Source organism: Festucalex cinctus, chromosome 14 (assembly GCF_051991245.1).
Source record: "Festucalex cinctus isolate MCC-2025b chromosome 14, RoL_Fcin_1.0, whole genome shotgun sequence".
Lineage (NCBI taxonomy): Eukaryota > Metazoa > Chordata > Actinopteri > Syngnathiformes > Syngnathidae > Festucalex > Festucalex cinctus.
The window spans coordinates 13,857,588-13,883,897 of record NC_135424.1 but is presented as its reverse complement, the minus strand read 5'-3'; the positions used below and the strand labels follow the sequence as shown (position 1 = coordinate 13,883,897).

Below are 26,310 nucleotides of genomic sequence, written 5' to 3'. Positions count from 1 at the left end.
GGTGTGTAATAATTGAAAATGTAATTAATTACACACTACCCCAAGTGCAATGATCTGATCATCTTGTCTCAACACCTTTGGGGGAACCCACTGATGAATTGTATTTGAACAGAGTCTTTAATTGTAGCATCGGAGCAGTTTCATAGATTCCATTCTGATATTGACAAATTGATTTTATTCTTGAAGCAATTACACTAATTGTTGGCACTGAATAAGGTAAGCAGTATAGAAAATGGTTTAGACAGAACAAAGATCTTCTAGTGGTATAAAAATCTTAGCATTGTTTTCAAGTTGTTGGCTTATACGCTTCTGGTTAGAGATTCTATGTCGTTGCTGAAGAGTCAGCTCAAGGGAGACCACATAGCAGGTAATCTCACTTGTAGCCAAAACATCCCAGCACAAAACCTCTTGTTTATTCCACCAAAATCTCGCCATGATATTTAATCTGGCTGGAATTTTACTAGTGAGTTTAAAACGGCAATTTGCTGAGCCAGTGATTTCTGCCTTGTTCAGTGATCTTGTTTTGCTGATCAGGAGGTCAAAAGCCTGGTGCCTCGATATCACCGATAATACCATTTAGCACCTTATCAATGGCTGAAAGGCCTGCTGTTATGATAGTCCAGCTGGCTAAAGTGTAGCTTATCACCATTGAACCTGATAGTTCAAATTTTAGACTAAACACTACATGGGACTTAGTCAGTTGACGATTGAACCTTTTTTTTTATTTTTTATTTTTTTGTCACCAATGTATTTTATAAAATACTAATGACTCCGTGTCAAAATGTTAACTTTGAATTTAGAGTTGAACAATTCTTGGCCAATACAGCTGCACTTGTTGCTTGCTGTTTTAACATGTGCTGCTGAGACACTTGGCTCCATGAATTATCAACTCCTTAGTTATACACGTTGTCATTCGCTCTTCAGTGTCAATAGGTTGGGTTGCAGAGGTTTCCTTTTAGCAATTGTCAGTCTGCTTGTGTGTTTGTTTCATATGCCTGAGATAAAACTTGTCAAACAGCGAGGTGACCTGAGATGGATTTGGGGCATCTCGCACGTGCGGCACAAGACCTTTGGGCAGCGCAGCAACTCAGTGATTTACCCTTCAAAGACATTACCATGCTAGTATTTCATCTGCATCTTAACCCTCCTTAACCCACCAACAGCCTGTGTACATTATGGTGTCATAGGGGTGAGTGCGCCACGGCAGCTCAAATAAACAACTTGCATCGGTGACACTTTGTAATGTCATTCAAAAATGGAAGTTCATCATTTGATTTAATATTCCCTTTCACATGGCGGACAGGAAATAGTGTTGTGGGACATTCTAGATGGCCTCAAGTATGGTGCTTATTTTATGGCGTATTTAAATATTTTGTTTTGACCAATTGTGACTGTTTTGTGAAAAAGTAGAACATTTCTATAGCTCATGGTTTGAAGATATACCATAATATGGTTTGTGATAAAACCACAAATCGCAATTAGATTATTTTCCATTCTCCATTGCCCTAGTCAGCACAATGTGATTTAAAAAAAAATATACATATATATTGCAAAAAGAAGTTTAATAGATTATATGTTTGCACCTTAGTTCTATTTGAAAGGCAAATTATTTTTTTTCCTCAAGGCTTGGAATTTGACATTTAAATTTAATTAGCAACCAGCATTTTAGTCTGCCGGTAATCTGATGACGGGCATTTTCAGGAGTCAGCAGTAGTTAGTCTGTCTCACTCTCATCATGGGACTACAAGTCTTAATCCAACTTCCAGCCACCACTCAGGAGGGGGCACAGATATGTTGGTAAGACTAGGTGAGACAGAAAAGATTAAGAAAGGAAAAAAAAAAAAGAAAAGGAACGGGAATCTAACAATCAGTGATAACAAATGGATTGTTGAAACCTTGATTAACTGCTTCTCAACAGTCCAGTATGTCATTTTAAACAAGATTTGGATACAGGTTCAGACACACAAAGTTGGTACTCTCAACCAGTACATTATACATACAGGTTCAAAATGCAGTTTTATACTTTATGATGGAATAAGTAATCCAAGACTGTTAAAAAATAGCCGCTGAAACTTGCTGAAAAGCAAACAAAATAATTAAATGTGTCTGCTCACCCTGATAAGTTATTTCACAGGAAGTTGTAGTGTGGGATAAGTTCCTGTGAGTTAGATGGTACTGAAGGAGCAAAGTTCAATAGGATGTAGCAAAAGGAGCAGGATGCAGATGGTATCACTCCAAGAATGAGGATATTGGCAATGAAAGGACTCACCAACTGATTTGTCCACTGTTCACAACATTTATTTGTATTAAGAACATCAGCTCTAACTTTCACACCTAACACTTGAATTTCTTGCTGGTTGTTTTGCAGAATTGTTTGGTGTTTACATGCATGAGTTCCCAATTTAGACTACTCCTAGGCTCTGTAGTGTTCCCTCATTAGTTTTAGGACGGTAGTTGATTTTCTACTGTTTGAGAGGCCGAGTTTCCAAGGTAATGAGGTGGAGAAGTCAGTGCATTACTAGAACGGGTGGCAATTGGGTCATTAGACACTCTCATTGAGTGCTGTTTGAAATAGCAACCACTGTTTTTTTTAGTGGGGGAGTGTCACTTTAGCTTTTTTTTTTTTTGACTGGGAACCACCATTGCTGTGGGGTCGGTGGAACCACTTTGACACGTAGTGATACTTTGCTGATCGAGTAACAAAGTGAACCATCAAACACCAGGACGCCACATAAAGTCAAACACTGTGACTTTCCCGCTTCCATCAACCCCCCCTTTTTCCTTCCCCTGCTTCTAAGATCTCTTTTGGCTTGTTTTACAAAGACCAATAAAACATTAATGTGCTGCTGGATTTCACACCCAGGTTAATATTGTCCATGAGCATGTGAGAAAGTTGTCTCCCAGCAGTAAAATTGTCATTTCTCTTGCTGCTGTTCTTAAGACATCTGCTTATCTCTACTTTTTTCACGCGTCAGCATCCAAGGCTGACACGCTCTCGCTGCGTGAGTTGTTGACAAGCTACGGCGCTACATTGTTTTCGTGAGATAGTGGAGTTACTTCTGTTTCTGATGGTGTCATTCCCACTTGTTCAACTTTTCATAACCTTCAGCAACAAGTTTGAGGCAGTGGTAGGAATAAAGAAAACTCTTGGGTGGCGGTTGGAAGGAAAGTGAGCTGCCAAAAGCACATATGATGACTGTCACATTAATTGGTTTTGCTGTCTGAGCTGCTGAACGCTAAATTGCCGGCTCGTGAATATTTTTTTATTTTCCGAACCATTCCGCTTGTCTCTTGCCTTATTTGTTGCGACACGCTTGATACATGGTACACTGTCTTGAAAAGGGGTTGAATTTCCACCGTAAAGGGTATATATAATATATACGGAGACCCTTCCATTTTATACCGTTTTGACACCTCTGCACATATCCACATGTATGTTAGCCCACTGCGTCTGAGCGAACTGCTCCAGTTGTCCAGGAAGCATGTTTCAGCCCCTTCCGCTGATGTTTTGTAGGATTTAGATCAGTGCTGACTCCCAGTATTTATGGACCTGACTGTAGCCTTGATCAAGTGCATGCTTGTCTCTAATTTTCTTTTCAATCTCATGAGACAACCCTTTCCTTTGCTTTCTGTGTTCCAAGTTTAATCTGGTAAATGCCATGTCACCAAACGGCATAATGACTGCTGCGATGAGAAGACAAGTTCAACATGTCTCTATGGTCAAATTATTTTCAATATAGGAGTCCTCATTTTTCTCCATGTTTGTTTCATTAATTTGTTTCTTAAAATGATTCAGTTGAATTTCTTTTGTCAGTTCCAAGTTATTTCGGTGACCATTGCGCTGTGTTTATTTTCATTAACAGAGATGTGCCAGCAATTTTTTTCCACACGTGCTTACTCAGCAGTCTTGTCAGTAGTTTAATCCTGGGCCATAATTAAGTCCTCCGCCTGGAACTTTATTATTATTTTGTTGTTTTATACCATCATATCTGGCTTTACTTGGACCAAAAAATAAGACTTAATTATATAGTACATCATGATAGCAGTTCCAGTTTGGCAGTTTTCAACAATTTCTAATGCACAGTAATACACATTATCCACCACAGTTGTATTGAAATGCACAAAAACACAGCAGGCACATAAATAACTAAATCTGTTTATTTGCTTTACGTACAGTATTAACCTAGCAGCTAAGCTAGGTGAGAGCAACCTTTATCTGTCAGTATTGTCCTCAAGAATTCTGCACTTATTCAATTACTGTACTCTTCTGTTTGTCTTCATTGTAGTGCCCATTACATGTTTTCAGTATGTCGATTACAATTCCCTCAATCTAGTTTTTGGTGTTGTTTTCTACACCAACATTCCCACTGCACCTGAACATTTTTTTTGCATGACCTTTGAGTGATGGTGCTGCCAGTAGGCCAGTATGAAGGACGGGAAGCAGAGATAAGGGTCTCCAGTCTTCCGATGATGGGACTGTGATGGTTTGAGGGTATTCGGTTGAAGGCACCTTATAAGCCTGGGTGGATCACCTCCTGGGGGGCAGGGGGTGTAATGACTTCCACAGCTGGCCCTCTGGGACGAACGTGCTCGTGCTCTGCACCTCTCCTGGCTGCTTTAAGCCTCAAACATGTTTGTTTGGGGAAGATTAGGAACGTAAACCCCTTACAACATCCTGAACACGCAGCGAAAGGGAGCCTCGATGGCGGAGACAACGGGGAAGAGAAATGGAGATTGATGAGTAGAAGGGGTGGAGGGGATCCTGAAATAATTTAATCAACTGCCAAGTGGGGATGCACACTGATCCCACTTTGTCTATCACAATACAGACACTTCAATGTAGGGATGCGCATTATAAACGGTTTATTCAATAGAAGGTAAGAATTTGCCAGGTGATCAGGTAGCGAAATCTGACCACTACTTCTTTTGCATTCGATGCGTGAAGGTATAAGAGTAGGGAGTTATATCTAACAAAATGAAAAAAACTAAAGCTAAAAAAATAAAAAAAATTAAAACTTTAGTTTAAAAAAAAAACGAGAGTGCCTTTGAATATAAAAACCTAAAAACTAATCATAGAAAAAAAAAATTAAAAAAAAGATGAGCCCAATGCAAGAACAGCAATGTGTCGGGCCACCAAGAAAATTAATAAATTAAAATATTTTGGAAAGCCCATCCACAGCGGAAAAGTTGCCCTTCACCTTGCTGTTTTCCATTGTTTCCATTCAATTTGTAAAGGCTAATCAATCCATTGACACGAATATTTGAATGAATTATTTAAAACTAATGTAAAAGACAGTACTGATTTATTTAAAATATCAGGCAATATTACTTTACTTATTTCTGCGTTATTTGGGACAGGCGACTCACTTGAAATTTGCATAACTGTTATCCTAATTTCATGTTTGCTTTATCATTACGGAATTCATCAATTTAGCTTATCTAAGCTAATCTAATGATCTGTATAACTAACCAATTCAAAAATTATTAATTATTGAATAATTACGAAATTAAAAATATTTTATATCCAAAAAATTTATATCGTGATGCATACCCTTTCGGTGAATGGGTACCATTGATGAATTTTGGGCTATATTGCACAGGCCTACTTCAATATCAGTTCATACACAGTACAACCCATTATGGAATCAACTTTTCTGCCTGTATATGTGGATGTGAATGACTTTTTGTTTTTAGGTATAATTTAATTTAAAAATAGTGTAATGTGCTAAACGTATAGCACTGGGACGATGACAATCGCCATCGTCACAAACACCTTATCAAGCTGTCTGTGAGCAAATATTTGTATCAGACTGGTCCATCTGTTCTTATTTGGTCTCGGAATACTTGCCCATTACTTGGTTAAGGTTTTTTTTTAAAATTTTTTTTAATTTTTCTTTTATTTTATTTTTTTTATCGTAGTAAAATCATTCTCTTTTGCAATCACAATTACAATCTATTAAAATAACTTTTACAAATAGACCTTGGTCAGATATTTTGGCAGTGATGCACCTATGTGTTGCAGGTGTTTTTGCATGTGCGTGTGTGTGCGGGCGTCTTGCCATGGCAGGAAACAGATGTGTAGTGATATAAACGGCAGCACATGTCTGGGAGGCTATCTGCATGGACCAGCCTGTCTTACTGCACTGCTCGACTTCCTGTGGGCTTAAATCAAGCTGGTTGTGATAAGGAGAGCTGAATGATGTGTGGCCAGCTCACCTTTTCTTCTTTTTTAACCATCTGTGCTTTATTTTGATAATGTGGTGATCAAATATGGTAAGACGTTGGATGGAAATATACATTTTCCAATTACCTGATGCCGTTTTGGTTCAGGCTTGTCGAAGCAAAGCTAAAGCTGTGTTAATGTTTTATTTTTTGCTGATAACTACAAACTGTTGTCTTTGATCTTTTTTGCAGTCCCTGCCCTGAGCAAGGAATGGGTGATGAATTTGACCTCATGGATCATTCAGACCTCTACATTTTAGATTTCAGTGAGTATCTCTTTTCACAAAATATTGTCAAATAAAAACAGACATGATAATGCAATTGTACAGGCAGAGGCATTGTCTGTTTTTGCACATAGAAATGATGGTCGATAAATGTAGTCTTACCAATATCTTCCTTATACCTAACCTCACACCTTCTGCTACATTTACATATTTCCTTTGCAATTATGTTTTGGGCCACCTTGGACAAAACAGGATGGCTGTCACAGGACACGGAGGGGACAAGATGAAAAAAAAAAAGAACTATTATTAGTTAAAATGAACAATTAAGGTCTCATCCTTTTGAGAGCCATCACTCCCCACTGTAATAGAGCAACTGGACATGATCATCAACAACAACAGTAGAGCGAGCGGTGTTTGTGACACTTGTCAAGTTAGAAAGAGAAAAACTGGCTACCTAGTCAGCAGCTCCTTTGCAGCGGTCTTTCCGATCGTCTCACATCATAGCTCCACAGTTGCAGGTAGAACAGCTCCTCCACTGTGGTGAACGCTACGAGGTAGCTTCCTTTCAAAGCACTTTTAGAGCTGCTTGTCATTGCCATGATGGACTTTTTCTGACACCGTGACCCATTTTCTTTTCGCTTGAAAAATTCAACAGACTTTCTTTCGAGTGCTGAATGTTTGGTTTTGATATCCTGCTTGAGTTTCGAAGGTTTCAATGCGTTTTTGGATAAGGTTAAGACACACTCCACGCACTCGGCTCTGCCTCTTTACTGCCATTCACAAATGAAGTCAGGATTGTACGTGCTGCTCCTATTTCTTTTTACCGTATTTCTATATACAGGTAAATAACATTCTGAAGCTAAATTGAAACTGAGCATCTCCTTGGCAACAGCAACCGCTCATAATTGATATGCTGCCCGTGGCCCACAGGTGCAAAATTTAAATGACCGTAGGCCCACCTTGCGGCACATTTAGCTCTTACTCAACCTTTGCATCATTTTAATGTCATTTTGAAACATGGTTTACTATACATATGCAGCATTCGTCATACCATAAAAGTAGTCACATCTCGCATACTATATGTACGCCTATTCCATTGTCGGCCATGCGTGTCCATGCAAGACAGATAATGCTTCAGATCAAGAGTTATGCCTTTCGTTCTTCTTACTCTCCTCCCGCCATCATTTTAGTGCATTCTGATTCTTATCTGGCATTGTGTGAAGTGTTTGAAGTAGTTGCGGTTTGTGGTTTTACCTACCTCGTTGAGATTGTTCTTAAAGTGTTTAGATGTGTAGATAGTTTAAGTGAAGTAAGTATCCTTGCCTCTTCATTTGTGCTTGGCGGTTGTTGCTCGGCTACAGATTGGTCATTGATGTTTTATTTTATTTATTTATTTATTTATTTTTGTTTTTTTATCATATGATGGCCCTGATCACCTGAGACCTCGACGTACCACTTTTGAAGGGTAGATAATACAATTGAAAAGGAAAGTTCTTTCTGTACATACTGTACTGAAGAAACAGGCCTCACCTGACCTTGTCCACTTAGAATGAAAAACGGAGTTGTTTCTTCCTGTTCTCAGCTGTGTGTCAATTGATCATACGTCATTCAGTTGCGATGAGATGATTTTTTTCTGAATGAATGGCGTGGGAGTTTTCTGTGTAGATAGGCACATTTTATGTTAATGCATCATTCAGTTTTCACACAAGCCTCATGTTATGTGGTGAATACTGTATAAGATGTACTTGAAGATGGTGATTTTCAGAACATAATCTGCTTTTAATTATGTGACGTGGCTCTGTTCTAAATGTATTATTCACGTGTATCACTTTCCTACATGACTCATGCCCCTTTCTTTATTCCAGGTCCTAATTTGAAGACATTATGCAAAATAGCTGTAATTCAGTACAGTTTGGAGCAGTCGGGCCTCCCACATGATATCAGGTCTGACAAACATCCTGTTCTATATGCCCGTGTTGTTGTTTGTTGTTCTTTGCCAATATGTAGACGTAATGATTTACAAAAATAATGATACTTTTATCTTTTATTAATTCTCCCAAGTTTTGCTCAGGTTGTTCTGTCACTGTTGTCTTTAATAAATTTGTGAAGACAATAAGTTATGCACATCAGAAAAAAAAACCATGAGAATACTTGTTTATTGAATGATTTATGAATTAAAGCTATGATATTGTTCCTCAAGCATCTAAAATGACGGCAGTTAATTACAGGTTGTCAAAAGAGTTGATTGCATTAATGTAAATAAAACAAAAAACTGTATGACCCATCCATTTGGGATTTTGGGGTGGGTAATCAGCTCTTACATTGGAAGTGATCATAATGTTATTATGGCTGGTTTATGCATTCTTCTATACAGAAAAATAACATGGATGGATGGATGGATGTTTTAAACTATTTTTCCATGACACTACATAAGGACACATGAACATTAAAACTGAATCAACCGCTCATTTTTCTTAGATCATCACTGCCACCTTGCATAAGATCCCCTTTCGTGTTGTTTATAAATTATCGGTATAATGTTGTTGTTGTTGTTGTTGTTGGGGTTTTTTTTATGAGCATGTGTGAAAGAGAAAAGTTGTGAGGTCACAAGAGACTGATTAACTCCGATTTCCCCTCGTTGGCATCGCCTGCCCTTGTGCCAATCTCCCCTCTCCAATACATACACACTGCACAAAAAAACTAACAAAACCACTGAGTGGGCTCTGAAACCAGAGCCAGTGATAACAATCTGGAGCTCAACCTCTGACCTGTCATCAGGTCAGTACTAGACCCTGTTGTCAGCCCCTGCTCCTGGTTCTCAAGTTACATCACAGCCTTCCCTCATCCTCATCCAAATAATGTCACGCCATTACTTCATTGAGGGATGATACACTTAAACGAGTTCAATTCTTTTTGGAATGTGATGTGGTCTCATTTAATCGCGTAAAAATGTGTCAGGTTTGATGAAAACTGTATGTAGCATGTGTAATACAGTTCAACCTTTCCGTGACGCTGGTTGACATCCAAACTGTTTTTATTAAAAAATAAAAATACTGTAAATGAATAAAAAATCCTTTGAGTCTAAAGTAAAGAAAACAAATTATTTAATGACCAATTATTTAAGGGTTTAGCCGTAAACATTTTTTAACTTCTGTATGATAAAAGTAATAACACTTTTTATGTTCACCCTTTCATGATTTTAACAACCATTCAACACACTTCCTCTTCTGTCCAGGTGGGAACTGTCTGCCATGACCACCAACAGCACCATAAGCAGGCCGATTGTCTCCCCACATGGCTGACATAAAGCTGAATATGAAGCAGATTGTTTTATTTTATTTTTTTCTGTCAGATCCAGTTGATCATGGAGGGACTGTTATGTCAAATGCACATCCGTGCTGGATTTAATCTCTTTATTTATCCAAAATGTCCCGCATAGGACTTGTTTGGACTCAGTGGACTTTCTCATGCTCAGGATGTTTCACAAGAGGAAAAGAAAAATGGGTGAGACCCGCTCACCCTCTCTCTTCTTTGTTTTTTGTTTTTTTTTTCTCTTTAAAAAAATCAATCAGCCTATGATAATCATAGACTTTGAAGCACAGGAAGAAATTGGAGGGGTGGGAAAGTGAATGTTGATGTCATCAAACACAACTAAGCTTCTTTGAGAGACAAATCTGAACACAATCTCCAAATGGAGACTTAAATGGTCATAAGAATGTACATTAATTTATACACATACCATGTCCGTTTGCAGCTAATGGGTCAATAGACTAACAAATTGAAACTCACTTTATTTACTTATCCGCTCAGAATTTCATTTGCAGATTTACTCACACAAACAGCACAACCTATTGTGCACTTCATGCCATAATTACAAGAGTTAACTTATTGTTTTTGTGTTCAAGGATGTTGATTATTGGGTGCTGTACTGGTTTCAACAACAAAAAACAAAAAAACTTTGAGATGCTTAACTTTTGCTCTTGCTTTGTCACCACCCGGCGAGCACCCTACCTAACTCAACAGGCATTTATTTACTAGGCAGTTGTGACCACTTAGTCCATCTCTCCCTTTAGCTTATCTCAAAGTCTTGAATAAGACCTTCCCATGTCACTATTTAAAAATTACGTCGCTGTGCTGTTACTTACCTGCTTCCCCGCCAACCACAAGTGTGCTGTGCCAAATCTAAGAAATGAATCACAATATAATTGCTTAGTGTGTGATCTACGCACACGTGACACTTTTGTTGAATATGCATCACCAAGCTCTTGCTCTTTTTTTGACAATCCACGTGGTGTCAGACACTATCCTCATCACCTGCTTTTTGACTCCAGGAGAGCGTGCAAGTGACGTGATCCAACTGCGTAAGGGCTGCCTTAAAATTTCACTCTCTAGAACGAACGTTCGTCATCCACATTTAATTGTAGGATCATATTTTAATAACCATGATAGTTTTAGCAAGTCAGTTGAAATCACGAAACAGTTACTCGTTTGCCTTTTTAAGTCTCTGTTCTCAAGATAAGGACAAACATCTTGGGTTGTCACTCACTCTGTTTTTCATTTCAACCTTTTTCACAGCATTCATTTTGACATTGTAAACCAGTAAATAGTATACATTAAAAAAATATTACATAAATACAACAGAACACATTTTTTATTTAAAAAAAAAAACGTTTATTATATGGAACGGTGGTGCTTTTTGGTGTATTGGTATTTTTTTTTGTATTTGTTTTTATCATTATTATAATTAGATTGTTTACTATGTTAACGTTGGATCCACCCAGCCCCCAGAATTACAGTGGCACCTCCTGTCTGTGTTTGATATACTCCATGCCAGTAAGTAATTTTGCTCGCTTACTCACATTTTACAAAATAGACAGCGCTTTTCATGAGTGATTGTCACTGCTAAGACTTTTTTTGGACAGTCCTGTATGTATAAGAATGAATTCTTTCCCTACTGCCATTTTTTTTAACCTAAGAGAGACTAGACTGAAAAAATACATTTTTTGGAGACTGTTTTCTGTTGTCAATTGACAAGTCCATATTTACAGCCTCAACTCTGTGTGTTACCTTTGTTTTGGAGGTGAAGAAGTGCTGCGAGGCTTTTGTGACACAGGCAATATGATCTTTGTACTGTTTGTTTTCTTTCTAAGAGGATATAAGGGTAAAAAATAAAATAAAATAAAAAAGACCCAGCACTGGCAACCTGGGCCCTAACAGTGTAAGCTGAACTGGCCTGCACCATATATGTTTACAAATCAGTGTACGTTAAATTGCAGGTTCAAGATGGCAGATTACAGCACTAAAGCATATCAGGACAGTCAGAGAGGAGACAAGATTATGCTGATCTCTGCTCAAATGAAGACCACAAAGCAAAGATTTAATGCACTCACTCACAGAAATGCACATTCACTCATTCACATGGACACCTCACACACAATATTCCTCAGTCAGTCAGTGCTCAACAGTCACTGAAAAGAAGTCAACAAGATTTGACACCAAATGGCCACCAGTAAATTGATAATATTTCTAATTCTGTTGTGTGGTGGTGATGTTTTTTTTCCCCCTCCTTTTTTTTGTGTATAAAGACGATGGGTGATGGAACTCTTCAGGGACAAAAACACATCGATAAGGAGACAGGATTGACAATGATGCGTACAGCTCCAGTAAGGCAACCTTAATGATGCGAATGACTGGTGTGTTTGTTTAAATATTTTTGTAATGGCTGTGATTTAATCCACCCTTTAAGCTACAGTTTAAAAAGATGTTGAAGGGGTGTGCCTTGCTTTCCAAAATGGCTAACGCTGTCGGACAGTTGTACCAATGACTGTATTGTGGCCAGTCACATGGCATAGTAGTGTAATGTATCCATTTGTTTCTTCCTAACAAATCTTATAAAATAACTGAAGTATGTGTTCAATGTTCAATTATCCACATACATGCTCACCAATTTCTTATTGTTTTTTTTTTCTTTTTTCTTTTCTTTTTTTTTTTTTTTTTACGATTGTGGGGAGATTGTAATAGTTGGTCAGGACTTCCTGTGCAATATGCTTTAACTATGTCAGTAATAAATCTGAGACAATTTGACAACAGTTGGCCTATGTCTTTCTGGGTATGTGTGTGTGTGTTCGGGGTTTGAATGGAACTCTTGAAAAAAATTAAGCATGTTTCACTTAAACGTTTTACTTATGTCATTCGGACTTTTGTTTTTCATCCTTAACTCATTCACTCCCAGCCATTTTAACTGAAGCAGAATTTAGCCAAGTTTCATCAATATTCACATTCCTGGTGACAACATTGGCAAAAGAGCTTGTTGCAACAGCGCCCCGATCTCTTATGCTCTGCTGCCACCTGCTGTCTGTTTTTTTTGTAATAATGTTTTTTGGGACCAAAGGACAAAGTATTAAAAAAAAAAAAAAAAAAAAAGTGTTTAAATGTTTTTGGGTTTGAATGAGTTAATTTCCCTCATATCATTTGTTCTATTGCCATCCCTTTACTTAGCACTTTTGACTTTGATCCAAACTTAACAGGTTTTTCAACTTGACTAATTTCACAAAAAGCAACAGTTTGGCCTTCATGTTGTTTCATGCTGTTCCCAGTTTAAGTTTAGTGTCAAACTAAACATTACAGGTTTTGTATTTAAACCAAACTCAGTGCTTTGCCCCCCCACCACCTTTTTTTGTCTTTTTGTTGTCATGAGTATACTGTAGTGATTTCTTATACTATAGTGCCCGCTCCAAAAAAAATAATAATAAATTCTACCCATCCTTTTATCTAAACCGTTTATCCTGGCGAAGGTTGCAGGTAATGTTGAAATATACGCATGGTTGGGGAATCCAGGTCCAGAGAGGACAAACGCTGAAGCAGTTTGACTTTAGCCACAGGTGCTTCTACTCATCAGGTGCTTCTATGAGCTCGTTTACCTAATTAATTAGAAACACCTGTGGCTGAAGCCAATCTGTGGCAGGGTTTTTGACTTTCTGGACCTGAATTCCCCGAACCTGAATTTACGGTATTGTGATATATTTTGTTATACCACTAGTCGTGATAATGCTGAAAGATTAAATTCCTTTTTTAGCATTTTTGTCGCCATCTGAAGGTTTTAGCCAGAATTGCGGAAAGTATTTTAGATGTAGCATACAACCACCATTATGAAGTATTTTATCTTGACACGTGTTTCTTATATTGATCAGTTTTTCAGGTTATACTTTATTTGAAGATACTATCTTGTTCCATAAGGAAATGTAGAAAAACCTCTCAAAGATGGTTCTGGACTTGTTTAGGCAGAACCATAATTTATTTGGATATGTCAGAGAACAGACGGAACTTCTTTCATGTATGCAACAGACTAAAAGTCAATTTTAACTTCCTTAAGCCTGTAGCTGTCACATTGGAAATCGCCTGATAATTTCTAGTTGTATACATGAATATTATTTGCAGTAATTATTTAGTTGCCTTCTCAGCAGACATGCCACTGTCAAGGCAACGCTAATGGAACTCATCACCATTTAACATTTTTGAAAATATACCAGCAGTAAATTTAGGTAATTGAGGCAGCATATTCCTGTTTCAGCTCAATTTGTATCACTTCAAGACTTTGAAGCCCTCGTCTCTCAATTTAATGCTTCCTGTTCAACTCCAGAGCGTTGTATCCCGCACCCCCCCCCACCCCCCAAGTCGCCCTGTCTGATAGCCCTCAATGTCTACATCGGGCACCCCCACCTCACACGCCCTTAGTCGGACGCGTGCGGCTGCATTCGGGGGGTCCCCATCGTTAGTGTGTGAAACCCAGCTCCAATCGTTGCCCCTTCCTACCTGGCAGTGCGTTCCTGTCTGTCACCAGCCCTCAGCTATAAAGTCACCGTTATCTTTGCAGTTAAGTGCAGGCCACAGACGGAGGCTGAGCTCAAAGTGAGGCTGCAGAGACACCCTGTCCCGCCTGGCCCCACGCAACACAGGAAGCAGGGCATTGCCGGGTCCCTCTGTCTGGCCCCGGAGCCCTCCTCGCTCCACCACGCAGGCGTTAATGCGGGGAAAGCCTTGGCCAAATTGCGCTCTAATTTCCCTTCGGGGCTCACGCGATCCCATCGGTCCTCGAGAATCCGACTGAGGATTTGCTCTGAGTGGTTTGTTTTGTCTTGTCCCGCTCCGATGCCATCGCTCAAGTTCTAGTTTTCGGCTCACGGACGCTAAATTGGGGGATTTTGTGAAAAAGAGGTATTTAAGGAGCCCCGAGAGGATCGAAGCTGGAGCTTGAATAAATATCACGTTTCAAGGAAGGGCCACATAAAATGACATGGCTGCACATTTTAAGCATCCAAGGTGTTTTTTAGTCATATTGGAGTTTGATGCTCAAAATCTCTTAAAGGATCTCATTTAATGAGACTAGGCCCAATGTGTTCCACATTCAAAACCTTGAGTTTGCATCAGGGGATTAATTGAGTGACTAATGCACCCTCTGATGACAGACTGACACAGATTGGCTCACACGACTCCTCACAAATCAATGATGTATCTGCATGCTCTTGACTAATAATGTTGTAGTATCTCAAACCAAATGTTTATGATGGCAAAGGGTCGAAAACAAACATCAGAGGAGTTAGGCTCAGAAAAACATTGCAGGCACCACTTTGCGGAAGGATTTGTAAATTTTTAACATCAGCTCTAAATTCTTCATAAACATTTGTGAAACGTACATATACGTCAATAGTTTATCAGTGTTTTATTAGTTCCTGCCACATTACCAATTATACTTTAAATGCCAAAAGGGACCCAAAAATACAATTAGTGTAGTTACAAGCGTTTTGCTTATCAAATGACTCACTGGTTTATTAAATCTTGGAAAAAGATTTTCTCCCTTTCTCTGTGTTTCAGTTCTTCCTGTCAAAGGGGTGTTTTTCATTGTCTTGCTGATGTTTGCTTCAGCTGGTATCCTTCAATGTGTGAAGAGCGTGCTCTTAATATCTGCTATATAGAAAGTGTCATAAGATAACTTTTATTGCAAATTGGCAGAATAACAATGAAATTAATTTGACTTTTTACCAAACCAAACAAACATGAGTCAGTATTTCTCACATCTTTTGTAGCCATCCGTTTTCTTTTCTGCTTGCCATATGACTTCCAATACAAGAACTGTATCAAATGTTTGCATTTACAAAGTCCATTTTTATTGCTGTTGGTGCTGCATCTTATTGAGAGCTGTTATGTATAAGGCATATCAATTAGTTACATGAGAAACTAAAAAAAGATTGACCAGCTCTCAATATGTTGCACTGCTATTTTACACATATGCAATAAACATTACTAATTGACAGTAACATTCAAAAGTGAGCATTATTGTTTTTATGGAGATGTATTTCACAGCTGCATTATATTGCATAAGTGGTCTTCATAATATTGAGGCTGGTTTGGTGTACAGTATTTGTATACCTCTCTGACAGCATCAATCAAAACTGAACATTTGTGTCAAAAAAATCAAACTTAACTTCCTCATTAAATTCAGTTTAATTTTTGGGCAAGAGTTGCAATCTATGCAGTTTATTTTAGGGGTTTCTCCACTAAATATAACCCTCTTGTGCGGTTTGCCATCGTCACAACAAGTAACTCTATCCCACTTTGTTTTTTTGCCCTCCCCTTTTTTGGATGCGAGGGTTCTGTTTTGAGCCTATAAAAAAAGGGAGTCACGCACACAGGTGGCTGACACTCATCAGACCGCAAAGGTAGGAGATGAAGAGCACTGTTTAGGTCATATCTAATCGGAATATCTAAAATAGTAAATGTCAAATTGAATAGCTGATATTTTGATGCTTTGATTTGTGTGTTTAAAAAGGAAATGTGTGTATGTTTGTGTTTTTATTTCCTCAGGTGGCAATTTCAGTATCAACATGACAACTTGGTGCAACACCTGCAAACGTGACGTGAACGCACCGTGCGTCTCGCACCGTGTGCGTGTTGATGACAAGCACGCCGTCTGCCGGAGGTTCAGGTCAGCCAACTGTATTATTGTATATGATTGATACATTTATTGATTGATTGATGCTGGGGCAGCACGTAGGCCTTGTGATTAGCACGACTGCATCACAGTAAAGAATTTCCTGTATGGGTAGTGCTGTCCCTTTCGAATATTTTTAGAATAGATTAATCTATCAATTATTCAACCGATTAACTCATTAACTCCCAGCTATTTTCACTGAAGCAACTGGATTTTGACTGATTTTGTAAGGCCCACAGAATATTGTGTTCTATTGCTATAAAAACATGGAAACTACCAAAAGAAAGATGAGAAAAAAAAGTGTTTCTATTTTGCAGCAACTATCAGTAGAATATAGCTAAGTTTCATCATTATTTACAAACCTGTTGAAAACACTGGGAAAAAAAGAGCTTGTTTTAACATGGCCCTGGTTGATCTCTTATACTCTGCTGCCACCTGCTGGCCTCCTTTTTTTTTTTTTTTTTTTTTTTTTTTGGTCATAACTACCATTGCTTTAAGTGACCTCTTCAGGTCAGAAGCTGCATCAAAGCCTTCTGTGTGCTCTAGCATAGAAAAAACGTATAAATAAGTTATGGTCGGGAAGGACAAAGTTCATTTCATAGTTTCATCCGTTTTTGGGTTTGAATGAGTTAATTGACTAATGTGATTAATTTTAATTTTGCATTCAAGTGTATTGCAAAAGTATTTTTTCCCTGATTACTTTTTATTAACCAGTGGTTGGTGTTTATTCCATACTTTGTATTCGTACAGTGTTTAAAATAAATAAATAAAGAAAGAAATAAGTAATGGTGTTGTACTATGTTACCGGTTCGGTCATTGTTTTCCAAAGTAAAAATATATATTTTTTTGAAATTGCAAACACAGAAGATAATCTAGTCTTCTTTTATGAAGAACTACACACAGTAGTGAACAATTACTGTTGATATTCTCAAATCAGATGATTTGAACAATTTTAAATAAAAAAAAATAGCTTCAAACAATTACTCTATTATTAAAATACTTGGTTAATTTGATAATCGATTACCTGGTGATTAATTGATTCATTTTGACAGCTCTATATGGAACGTAGCTCGTCTATAAGGGAGTTGAGCTTCAAAACCAGAAGGTCACAGTTCAACTCCTGCTGTACACAAAATGTGAAAATAGCAATAAGTTATTAGAGAGATGCTACTCTGCTTCTGAGCTATCCTTGAGCAAGGCACTAATATTGACTGTAAAATGAGTATTATACATGTTAATGGCGCTTTTTACATACAGCTCTCTTGACCCTCATTTGATGAAATTGAGGCGAGATAGCATTGATTTGTGAAAACTTCTGCTTTACTACAGAAGCAGCCCAAAGTGAACATGTTTCTCCTTTTGTGATGTGGGGTGCCCTCTCCCATTGTAGTCTCTTCATACAACACAAGCCCAGCCTCCACTTTTGAGTGTGACGCCCCCACACCGAAGCCCCCGGCAGCTATAAAAAGGCTCAGGACAGATAATGATCACACGCGCACACAACACACGCAGCAAGTCCAGTGAGAGCCTTCATCCTCCACTGCAGACACGACAGCTTCTCATCACAGCAGTTGCCATAGGAACCATTTATGTTCCAAGTCTAATTCTTTGGAAAAAAGTGGTAGCCAAGCCAGTCAGTGCTCTTTTCTATGATGAACGCAGACATCGTTTTTGGGGTGCGAGTGAGCCACTGGTGAGTTTGCCCGTTTTTGGTTTTCCTTCAACTTGGCCGCCATGGTTCCTCACAGATCCACCAAAGGCGCATCCAAAGCACGGCGGGACCACATCAATCACGAGATCAGGAATATGCGAGCTCTGCTCCCCACCCCGCTGGCGGACCAGGAGCGCCTCTCTTACCTGCACTCAATGGCCGCCGTGTGCACCTACATCAGGAAGTCGGTTTTCTTGCAAGGTGAGTGCTGAATAGCTCTCACTTTTGTAAACGTTGAATCGAGAATGAACTCGCGTTTCTTCCTTTAGGGCTTCCCACTGTAGAGGCTCACCCCTGCTCTTTCGCCTATGAGGCCTTTCTCCAAGCCTTGCATGGTTTCATCCTCGTCACTACTGTCCAAGGGAGGCTGGTCTACGTGTCCGAAAATGTAGACGAATATCTCGGCCTTACCATGGTGAGACTCAGCTTTAAAAAGACAAACTGAATCTTTTATTCAGAAATGAGTAAAACTTTTTATTCCATTCTCAGGTAGACGTGCTTCAAGGAGACACCATATATGACATGGTGGAACGTGAGGACAGTGATGTTATTGAGACCATCCTGAAGGGACATAATGAAAAGATATCATCAGGTAATACAAAATTTATTGGAGTTTTGCGAAAAATCAACCAATTGTCTGCTGCAAAGTTTTGTGTAAGGCAAAAAATACATCTTATGTGTATTGACAATGTGCAGTGCTTCAGATCTCAAAATGGTATCCTCATATTGAGGAAAAATTTAATGACTCTGGAACCTTTCTTGACATATGGGGGCTAATAATTTAAATCTATGATGTAAAAAGCACACGCTATAGGAAATGTTTTAAAGTGATTTATTTTTGGGGTTCAGATTACTAACAGACTATGACAAGGATTATGTAGATATATTCATATTGCAAAAAAAAAAAAAAAACAGGATATTGTGGTCATCTATGTAAATGCATATTGCTGGTGTCGGGCTGAAACTTCCTATGTCACAATTTAGCAAATTTTTTTCAAAAATCTATACTTTTGGTCAGTCCACATGTGGGTGCCATTTTTGCCAATTACTGACCAATCTAAAGTGTTGAAAATGGTTCCTTCTCTTTGATGATGCAATCTTAATTGTTGAACAAACATCCCATTTTTGGGGTATCGTGAAAAGTGATGATTTTTGGAAATACTTTGTAAGGTTTTGGCCTAATGCCAGCAATATCTTTTTTCCCAACTTTGAAACTTCATTTTTAATGTCACTTTTGATGAATATCAAAACTGAACATACTGCTGTGTATCCAATTTGTTTGTGTGTGTGTGTATTTTGTTGACAACATTTGGAGCTACAGTAGATATAAAAGTCTACACACACTAGGGGTGTGAATTGCCTAGTACCTCACGATTCGATTCGTATCACGATTCACAGGTCACAATTCGATTCGATACCGATTAATCTCGATACGAATTTATACGTCGATTGTTGCAATTTTTTTCATTCAAATTTAGAAAATACTAATCAGTAAACTTGTACAGTGTAAGATTTGTATGAAAATGTATTGTTTATTTATCTGAAACTTCAGTCTTATAGAGGTTGTAATCTGTTTCATGTTTGAACAGCATTAAAATAAAATATTAAGGCTTAATGTTCCGTTCATATAACATTCTTCCATGCTTAAGGTGTGAACCGTAACCCGAAGTAAGACGTTTTGTTGAATATTTTCCCATTAAAAATGGAAGTTTCAGCCGCCTATTGAATCGATTCGAGAATTGTGCGATGTTGTATCGTGATATATTGCCGAATCGATTTTTTTTAACACCCCTAACACACACCTATTCAAATGCCAGTATTTGTGACAAAAAAAATAGACTAATATAAACGATTTCAAACTTTTTCCACATAACATGCAGAACTTTTAAGTCTAAGTCAAAACAAAACAATTTAGATTTGCTTGCACACCCTCTTATAACTGAACATGTGGCCTATGTTCAGAATTAATAGTCACATTCAAACTCATGTTAAATGGGAGCACACAGCTGTCACTGGTGAAAGTGCCTCTGATTACACCCAAATAAATTTCAAATTCTCTAGTAGGCTTTTCCTGACAATTTGGTTTTCTGGCAGAAGCTCAGATGCTTTTGTGTTAACACCAACTGGTATTTGGAGTACTTCATAATTACCCCCACCTTGACTAAGGAACCAACCGCTGAAGAATAACAAACGGCGCCAAAGGACTATGCTGCCACTACCATGCTTAACTCATTCACGCCCGGCCATTTTCACTGAAGCAACACCCTTTCCTGGATTTTGACTGCTTTTACAAGGCTACATAATATACAGAATACAAAAGAAAGATTAGCATCTCTTCTTTCAAAAAAGAAGTAGATTTCTATCTGTTTCCGTTTTGCAGCAATTAGAATTAGAATATAGCTGGGTTTCATCACAAATCTGTTTTAAAAAGTGGGGGGGAAAAAAGAAGAGTTTTTTGCAACATGGTCCTGGTTGATCTCTTATACTCTGCTGCCACCTGCTGGCCGTTTTTGTAATAACTACCATTGCTTCAAGCGTTTTCTTCAGTTCAGAGGCCTTCTGTGTGCTCTAGCATAAAAACAAAACAAAAATAAAACATAGAAATATGTCTTTGGGAGTATGGTGTTTTTTTGCAGATTTATGTTTGGCCCAAAAATATACCTTTTTGGAATTTCAAGTTCAACCATAACACATTTTCCTATATGCATTTGTGAGAATTCTGTTTTTGAAAAATGTTGAAACTGAAGATTAACATTTTGGCCCAAAAAAATAATTCCAAAAGGGATGTTTGGCACAAACAGCACTTTCACAGTTGATGTGTATAGGTTATACGACACATTAATTGTGGGAAATGTTTTTAAATTATTTTATTTTTTATTTCGTCATTAAATATCACAAAATCCTGCCATTTAAAAAGGGATGTGTTGACTTTTTTTTTTTTTTTTTTTTTTTTTTTTAAATATATATATCCACTGTATATGTTTTTCATTTGACTTATCACATATTTTTTTAATATTTAAAACAAAAACAAAAAAGATAAAAGCTAAAACTAATGTAAATATTTCCAAAAAAGTAGTTTATGGACATAGAAATGTGACTGATATTTTGCACTTTACCACACTATGATTTCTGTTGTTTTCTTGTAGAGCAGAGTTTTGTATGCAACATGCAGACCTCCAAGAGCTTCAGGCAACAGCATAGCAGCTGCTCGATGCTGGTCCGAGGCAGCTTCCAGTCTTTTGCGGCGCCTTGTCAATTCTCCGCCATGCGTACCGTTGACGAGACCCTCTTTGTGGCCCTTTGCACCCCCACAGTGGACCGCCTCAGGGGTGTGGAGTCACACTTGTGCCCCAGGTTCGACAGCGTGCATGCGCTTGACATGAGCTTTACTCGCCTATCAGACAGGTACAAGCAGGACACGGAATGAATATTATTAACTTGTGGTATTGTTTTACTCACCAATATTGTGCTTATTTCTTTCAGTGTTTTATATTTCATGGGGTACTCGGCAGAAGAAATGGTTGGGCAGTCATGGTACAGCTTCGTCCACCCTGAAGATCTCTCTTTAAGTGCGAATCATCACAGATGTTTATGTAAGTAACAGTCACACATGACCCAAGATGTTGTTATTAATTATTCATAATGCTCTAATGAGACAGCTACAGATATAATTCAGTAAATTTCCATATTGTAGAAAAGTTCATTTTTGTAGGAGTTGAATTGAAAAATTGAAACATAAATTTATTAAACACATAGGGAAATAGTTTAAATATTTTACAAAAGGTCTTTCTTTTAGTATTCTAATTCTTTCTTGGTCCTGAATTTTGTATTTTATTTGAGTTATTTTTTTGTTGGGGGGTAAACTATTAAAAAATAAAATTCAATTAAAAAAATTGATGATGATAATAATAATAACAATAATAATAATAATAATAATAATAATAATAATAATAATAATAATAATAATAATGAAAAGTCAGGGGCGGCACAGTGGTTGACTGGTTAGCACGTCCGCCTCCCAGTTCTGAGGACTTGATGATGATAATAATAATGATAATAATGATGATGATGATGATGATAATAATAATAATTATGATAATAATTATGATGATGATGATGATGATGATGAAAAGTCAGGGGCGGCACAGTGGTTGACTGGTTAGCACGTCCGCCTCCCAGTTCTGAGGACTTGATGATAATAATGATAATAATGATGATGATGATGATGATAATAATAATAATTATGATAATAATTATGTCTCCGGTTCGAGTCCAGGCTCGGACCTTCCTGGGTGGAGTTTGCATGTTCTCCCCGTGCCCGCGTGGGTCTTCTCCGGGTACTCCAGTCTCCTCCCACATTCCAAAGACATGCATGGCAGGTTAATTGGGCGCTCCGAATTGTCCCTAGGTGTGCGTGTGAGTGTGGATGGTTGTTCGTCTCTGTGTGCCCTGCGATTGGTTGGCAACCAGTCCAGGGTGTCCCCCGCCTACTGCCCAGAGCCAGCTGAGATAGGCGCCAGCACCCCCGCGACCCTTGTGAGGAATAAGCGGTCAAGAAAATGGATGGATGGATGATAATAATTATGATGATGATGATGATGAAAAGTCAGGGGCGGCACAGTGGTTGACTGGTTAGCACGTCCGCCTCCCAGTTCTGAGGACTCCGGTTCGAGTCCAGGCTCCGGCCTTCCTGGGTGGAGTTTGCATGTTCTCCCTGTGCCTGCGTGAGTCTTCTCCGGGTACTCTGGTCTCCTACCACATTCCAAAGACATGCATGGCAGGTTGATTGGGCGCTCCGATTGTCCCTAGGGTGTGCTTGTGAGTGTGGATGGTTGTTCGTCTCTGTGTGCCCTGCGATTGGCTGGCAACCAGTTGAGGGTGTACACCGCCAGCTGAGATAGGCTCCAGCACCGCCGCGACCCTTGTGACGAATAAGCTGTCAAGAAAATTGATGGATGGATGGATGAAAAGTCATGAAAAGTTCATATTTATGTAGTGAATCTATAGAATGTGAGATTCTACTGAAAGGAAATACGTTTTACCCTCACACTCCCTCACATGTCCCATACAAAAGCCCCCTTATAGCCAATTAAAACATCATGTTTATTCATGAAGACATGAGGTGTGGGGGTGCATTTTTTTAATGCAACTATGTACTACCAATAATTAAATCTAAAATGTTGCTAAAAAGTTCCGTAAGCAACAGCAACAACAGCATTGTTGTTTTGCTGTTGTATTTGTTAATAATGAATTAGCTTTTCTTGGATCTAGCATGTGTAATTGTATAATTATGAATAGAGCAATGTACTTTTGTGCCGTACTCCATTTGGGTGTGCGTGACATGGTATTACATTACTTTTCAAACAAGCCAAGAAAGAATTCAAGCTTAATTTGTTTTGCATACAACTTGTATCATACAAGTGATCTAATTATGTTAATTTTGCCTCCTTAGCTGTAATTTACCGTACTTCATTCAAACAGCTCAACTGTGAATTTGAGCAGAATGAAGTTTGTGACTGTGCATGATAAAAAAATAAAATAAAATAATGTGCCTCGTGTTTCTCCAGTACAAGCAGACGAGAGCCTGCAGGTCCAGATGGTGATGAGACTTCAGTGCAAAGATCTGTCATGGGCCTGGAGCTACATTTGTGCTCGCAAAGAGTCTCAGTGCCAGGCTGCATATATCTGCTGCACTAACTTCATCGTCAGGTCTGACAAATGTTTCCACTTCTATTAAAAGACAATGCATTGTTTAAAACAGCCTTTTTTTTGCACCACTTTCAGTTAAAGACAAAGTCAACCTAAAAAATTTTGTTACAATAATATGGTGGATGTTCGCCAACTAGTCTAAAGAGTGCATTCTTATTAGTATTGTGTTTGTGGAATATGTGTTAAGCAGCAAGATATACCCGTTTTTATCCATCTCGGGGTCGGCCATCTTGTTACTTGCTGTCGACTGAAAATGACATCACAGTCGTTCAGGGTTCAGTAAACGACCAATCACGACACAGCTTTGGAATACAGGTGAGCCGTGAATGGTCACAACTTGGTGACTTAGCGAATTGGCGATGCGAGCTACTCAGCTAACAGTACACTATTCAAAATAGTGTGCTACTTTTTAAAAACTGTTGACCAAAGAAAGCATGAAATAACCTGAATGTGTTTCATTTTTGACTCATGTTGTGCATTTGAAGGGGTATACATATATTGTGTGTTTTTCTGAAAATCAAAACTGATCCTGTGATCCTTTAGTGAAACAGAGGCCAAGTTTCAGCAAAGAAGAATGAGCGACGATGCTTCCTCGACAGACGCTAATCCCCACAGAAGCTGTAAGTGGCAAGGGACTCCAAACAGCCCAAGTGAGGAAACGTGTTCTGAATCCAGGTTGGAGTGTGATGAAGACCACCACGCCGATAGCTCACCCCTTCCTATAGGGGGCAGCCCTGCGTTCTTCACCCCTCCCTACAGCCCTGCGTCCTCTAGCTCAACTGTGCAGCGGGAGGAGCTGAGCCTCCTCCGCCACGTGGATGCGCACAGATACGCCGATCAGCTGCTGTCCTCCCCGGAGGCTTCCCCTTCCTACTACTCCTACCCGGAGACAGCGCTCGCCTGCCACCTTTCACCTCACCGCTCCCTCCCTTCGCCAAACACCTTTGATCAGAGAGTCTTCATCACTTTGAATCCTCTCTCTCCAACCTCCCCCTCAGCTCCAGCCTATGATTTCCCAGCTTGTGCATCCGATGCCAGATTAGTTCCAGACGGCCTGGCAATGTCTGACATGAGTGAGGGCTGTGGGGATTGTGCCCTGCATCAAGATGACGTGAGCGTTTTGGAGCAGCCACAAGAGGGCAGCCTCCGCCAAGTGCACCGGGTTCCCCAGTACGTTTTACCTTCTAGTCTCGGCCAGTCCCCTGTAAACATGACGTCTGAGCAGTACAGCCAGATGGAGCAGGCGGAGATCAGCGTTCTGGCGCAGCAGATCTCCTCGTTGGCTTCCACTTTTGACATGTTTGGCCCCCTCCATCTGCAAAGTGACTGCATGCCATCCTCCTCCTGTCAGTGGGCCAGCCAGGCTGCTCTCCCCTCTGCCCTACATACTAAACTGTTGAATGACTGCGCGTACGACAGCCTCCTGTATGATCTTGAGTCGGTCACAAAGAGAGGCGCGGACATTCCCGACTTGAGCTACCCTCAGGAAAGCACGTCCACCTGCCAACACTTCGGTCTCAGCACGACCTCCGCAGAGAACTCACTACCTCCTAACAACGTCGCCTTCACATTGCAGTTGGGACTCCATGACCCAAACAGTGAGTTGCATCAACTCAACCACTCACTGCAGAGTAGCCTGCAGCAAGGTAACTTCTATCAAGGGCACTCGTGAAGACTCATTGTTCGTCTAATTGGCTAATGTTGATTTCTGCTTTTTTTTTCAGAGTGACTTGCTGAGGAAAACCTGTATTGAAATAAGTCTGTGACTTACGACTTCTGCTCTTTGTATGACATATTGTCAGGAAATTTGTCCTTGGGCGGATTCAAAGAACAGTATGACAAGAGGTTTAAAGGATATATTGTACTATAACACTATTTTCACCTATTGTGCATCTCAGAATGTCAAGTCTCAACACACAGTTGAGATTTGTCTTTATTTCTGCAAAATACTGTCAACTCTCTTTAGTTCCAGCAAGTCTTTCTTTTTTTTCTTTTTTTTTAATGAAAAGGGTACTTGTGAATGTCTGACTACAATAATAATAAAAAACTTAGAATGGAAATATTTTCTCCTAAGTGGCTACACTTCACTGTTGAGCACTTTATCAATGTCATTGCCACAAGAGTTTGAAAGGAAAGTGTTCAATGGACTATTTTTTTATGTTGTCCCTTTTAGCAGAGAGCATCTATTGTCATGAAGTTTGTGCAAAACTGACAGTTACTAATGTTCCAAAAATGACTGTTTCTGCAACCTACCTCAGCGGTACTTCTCACTACATTCCAATTCCAGATTTAAAATAAAAACAATTGTATTATTATTATTATTTTCATTTACTGCCTTGTAACTATGTAAAGGTATTTTTCAATTACATTCCGAAGCATGATATGATTAATGTATTTCGTTTCCCATGTCTTAAACGGTACTATGAATGAGTGGTCACTATCTTCATGCTTCATCT

General features: G+C 39.0%; 2 protein-coding genes across 4 annotated transcripts in view; both read left to right on the top strand.

Moving 5' to 3' along the window:
• The window catches only part of klhdc3 (kelch domain containing 3), a 25,209-nt gene extending 12,674 nt beyond the window's left edge, over positions 1-12,535 (top strand). The window contains exons 9-11 of the mRNA XM_077495607.1: positions 6,415-6,488; positions 8,312-8,390; positions 9,682-12,535. Coding sequence (XP_077351733.1) covers positions 6,415-6,488; positions 8,312-8,390; positions 9,682-9,748 — 220 coding nt within the window. The 3' untranslated portion in view covers positions 9,749-12,535. The remainder of the gene's footprint in view (positions 1-6,414; positions 6,489-8,311; positions 8,391-9,681) is intronic.
• Positions 9,812-26,310, top strand: npas4l (neuronal PAS domain protein 4 like). Of its 3 annotated transcripts, none has more exons than XM_077495604.1 (10): positions 9,812-9,950; positions 16,308-16,428; positions 18,183-18,346; positions 18,415-18,560; positions 18,635-18,737; positions 21,292-21,550; positions 21,629-21,738; positions 23,713-23,854; positions 24,398-25,500; positions 25,579-26,310. In XM_077495604.1, the coding sequence occupies exons 1-10, from the start codon at positions 9,914-9,916 to the stop codon at positions 25,581-25,583; spliced, it is 2,190 nt and encodes a 729-aa protein (XP_077351730.1). In that variant the 5' UTR covers positions 9,812-9,913; the 3' UTR covers positions 25,584-26,310. The 3 variants fall into 3 exon arrangements, with proteins under 3 accessions (XP_077351730.1, XP_077351731.1, XP_077351732.1); XM_077495605.1 differs by lacking the exon at positions 9,812-9,950 and adding an exon at positions 13,395-13,455; XM_077495606.1 differs by lacking the exon at positions 9,812-9,950 and adding an exon at positions 15,978-16,162.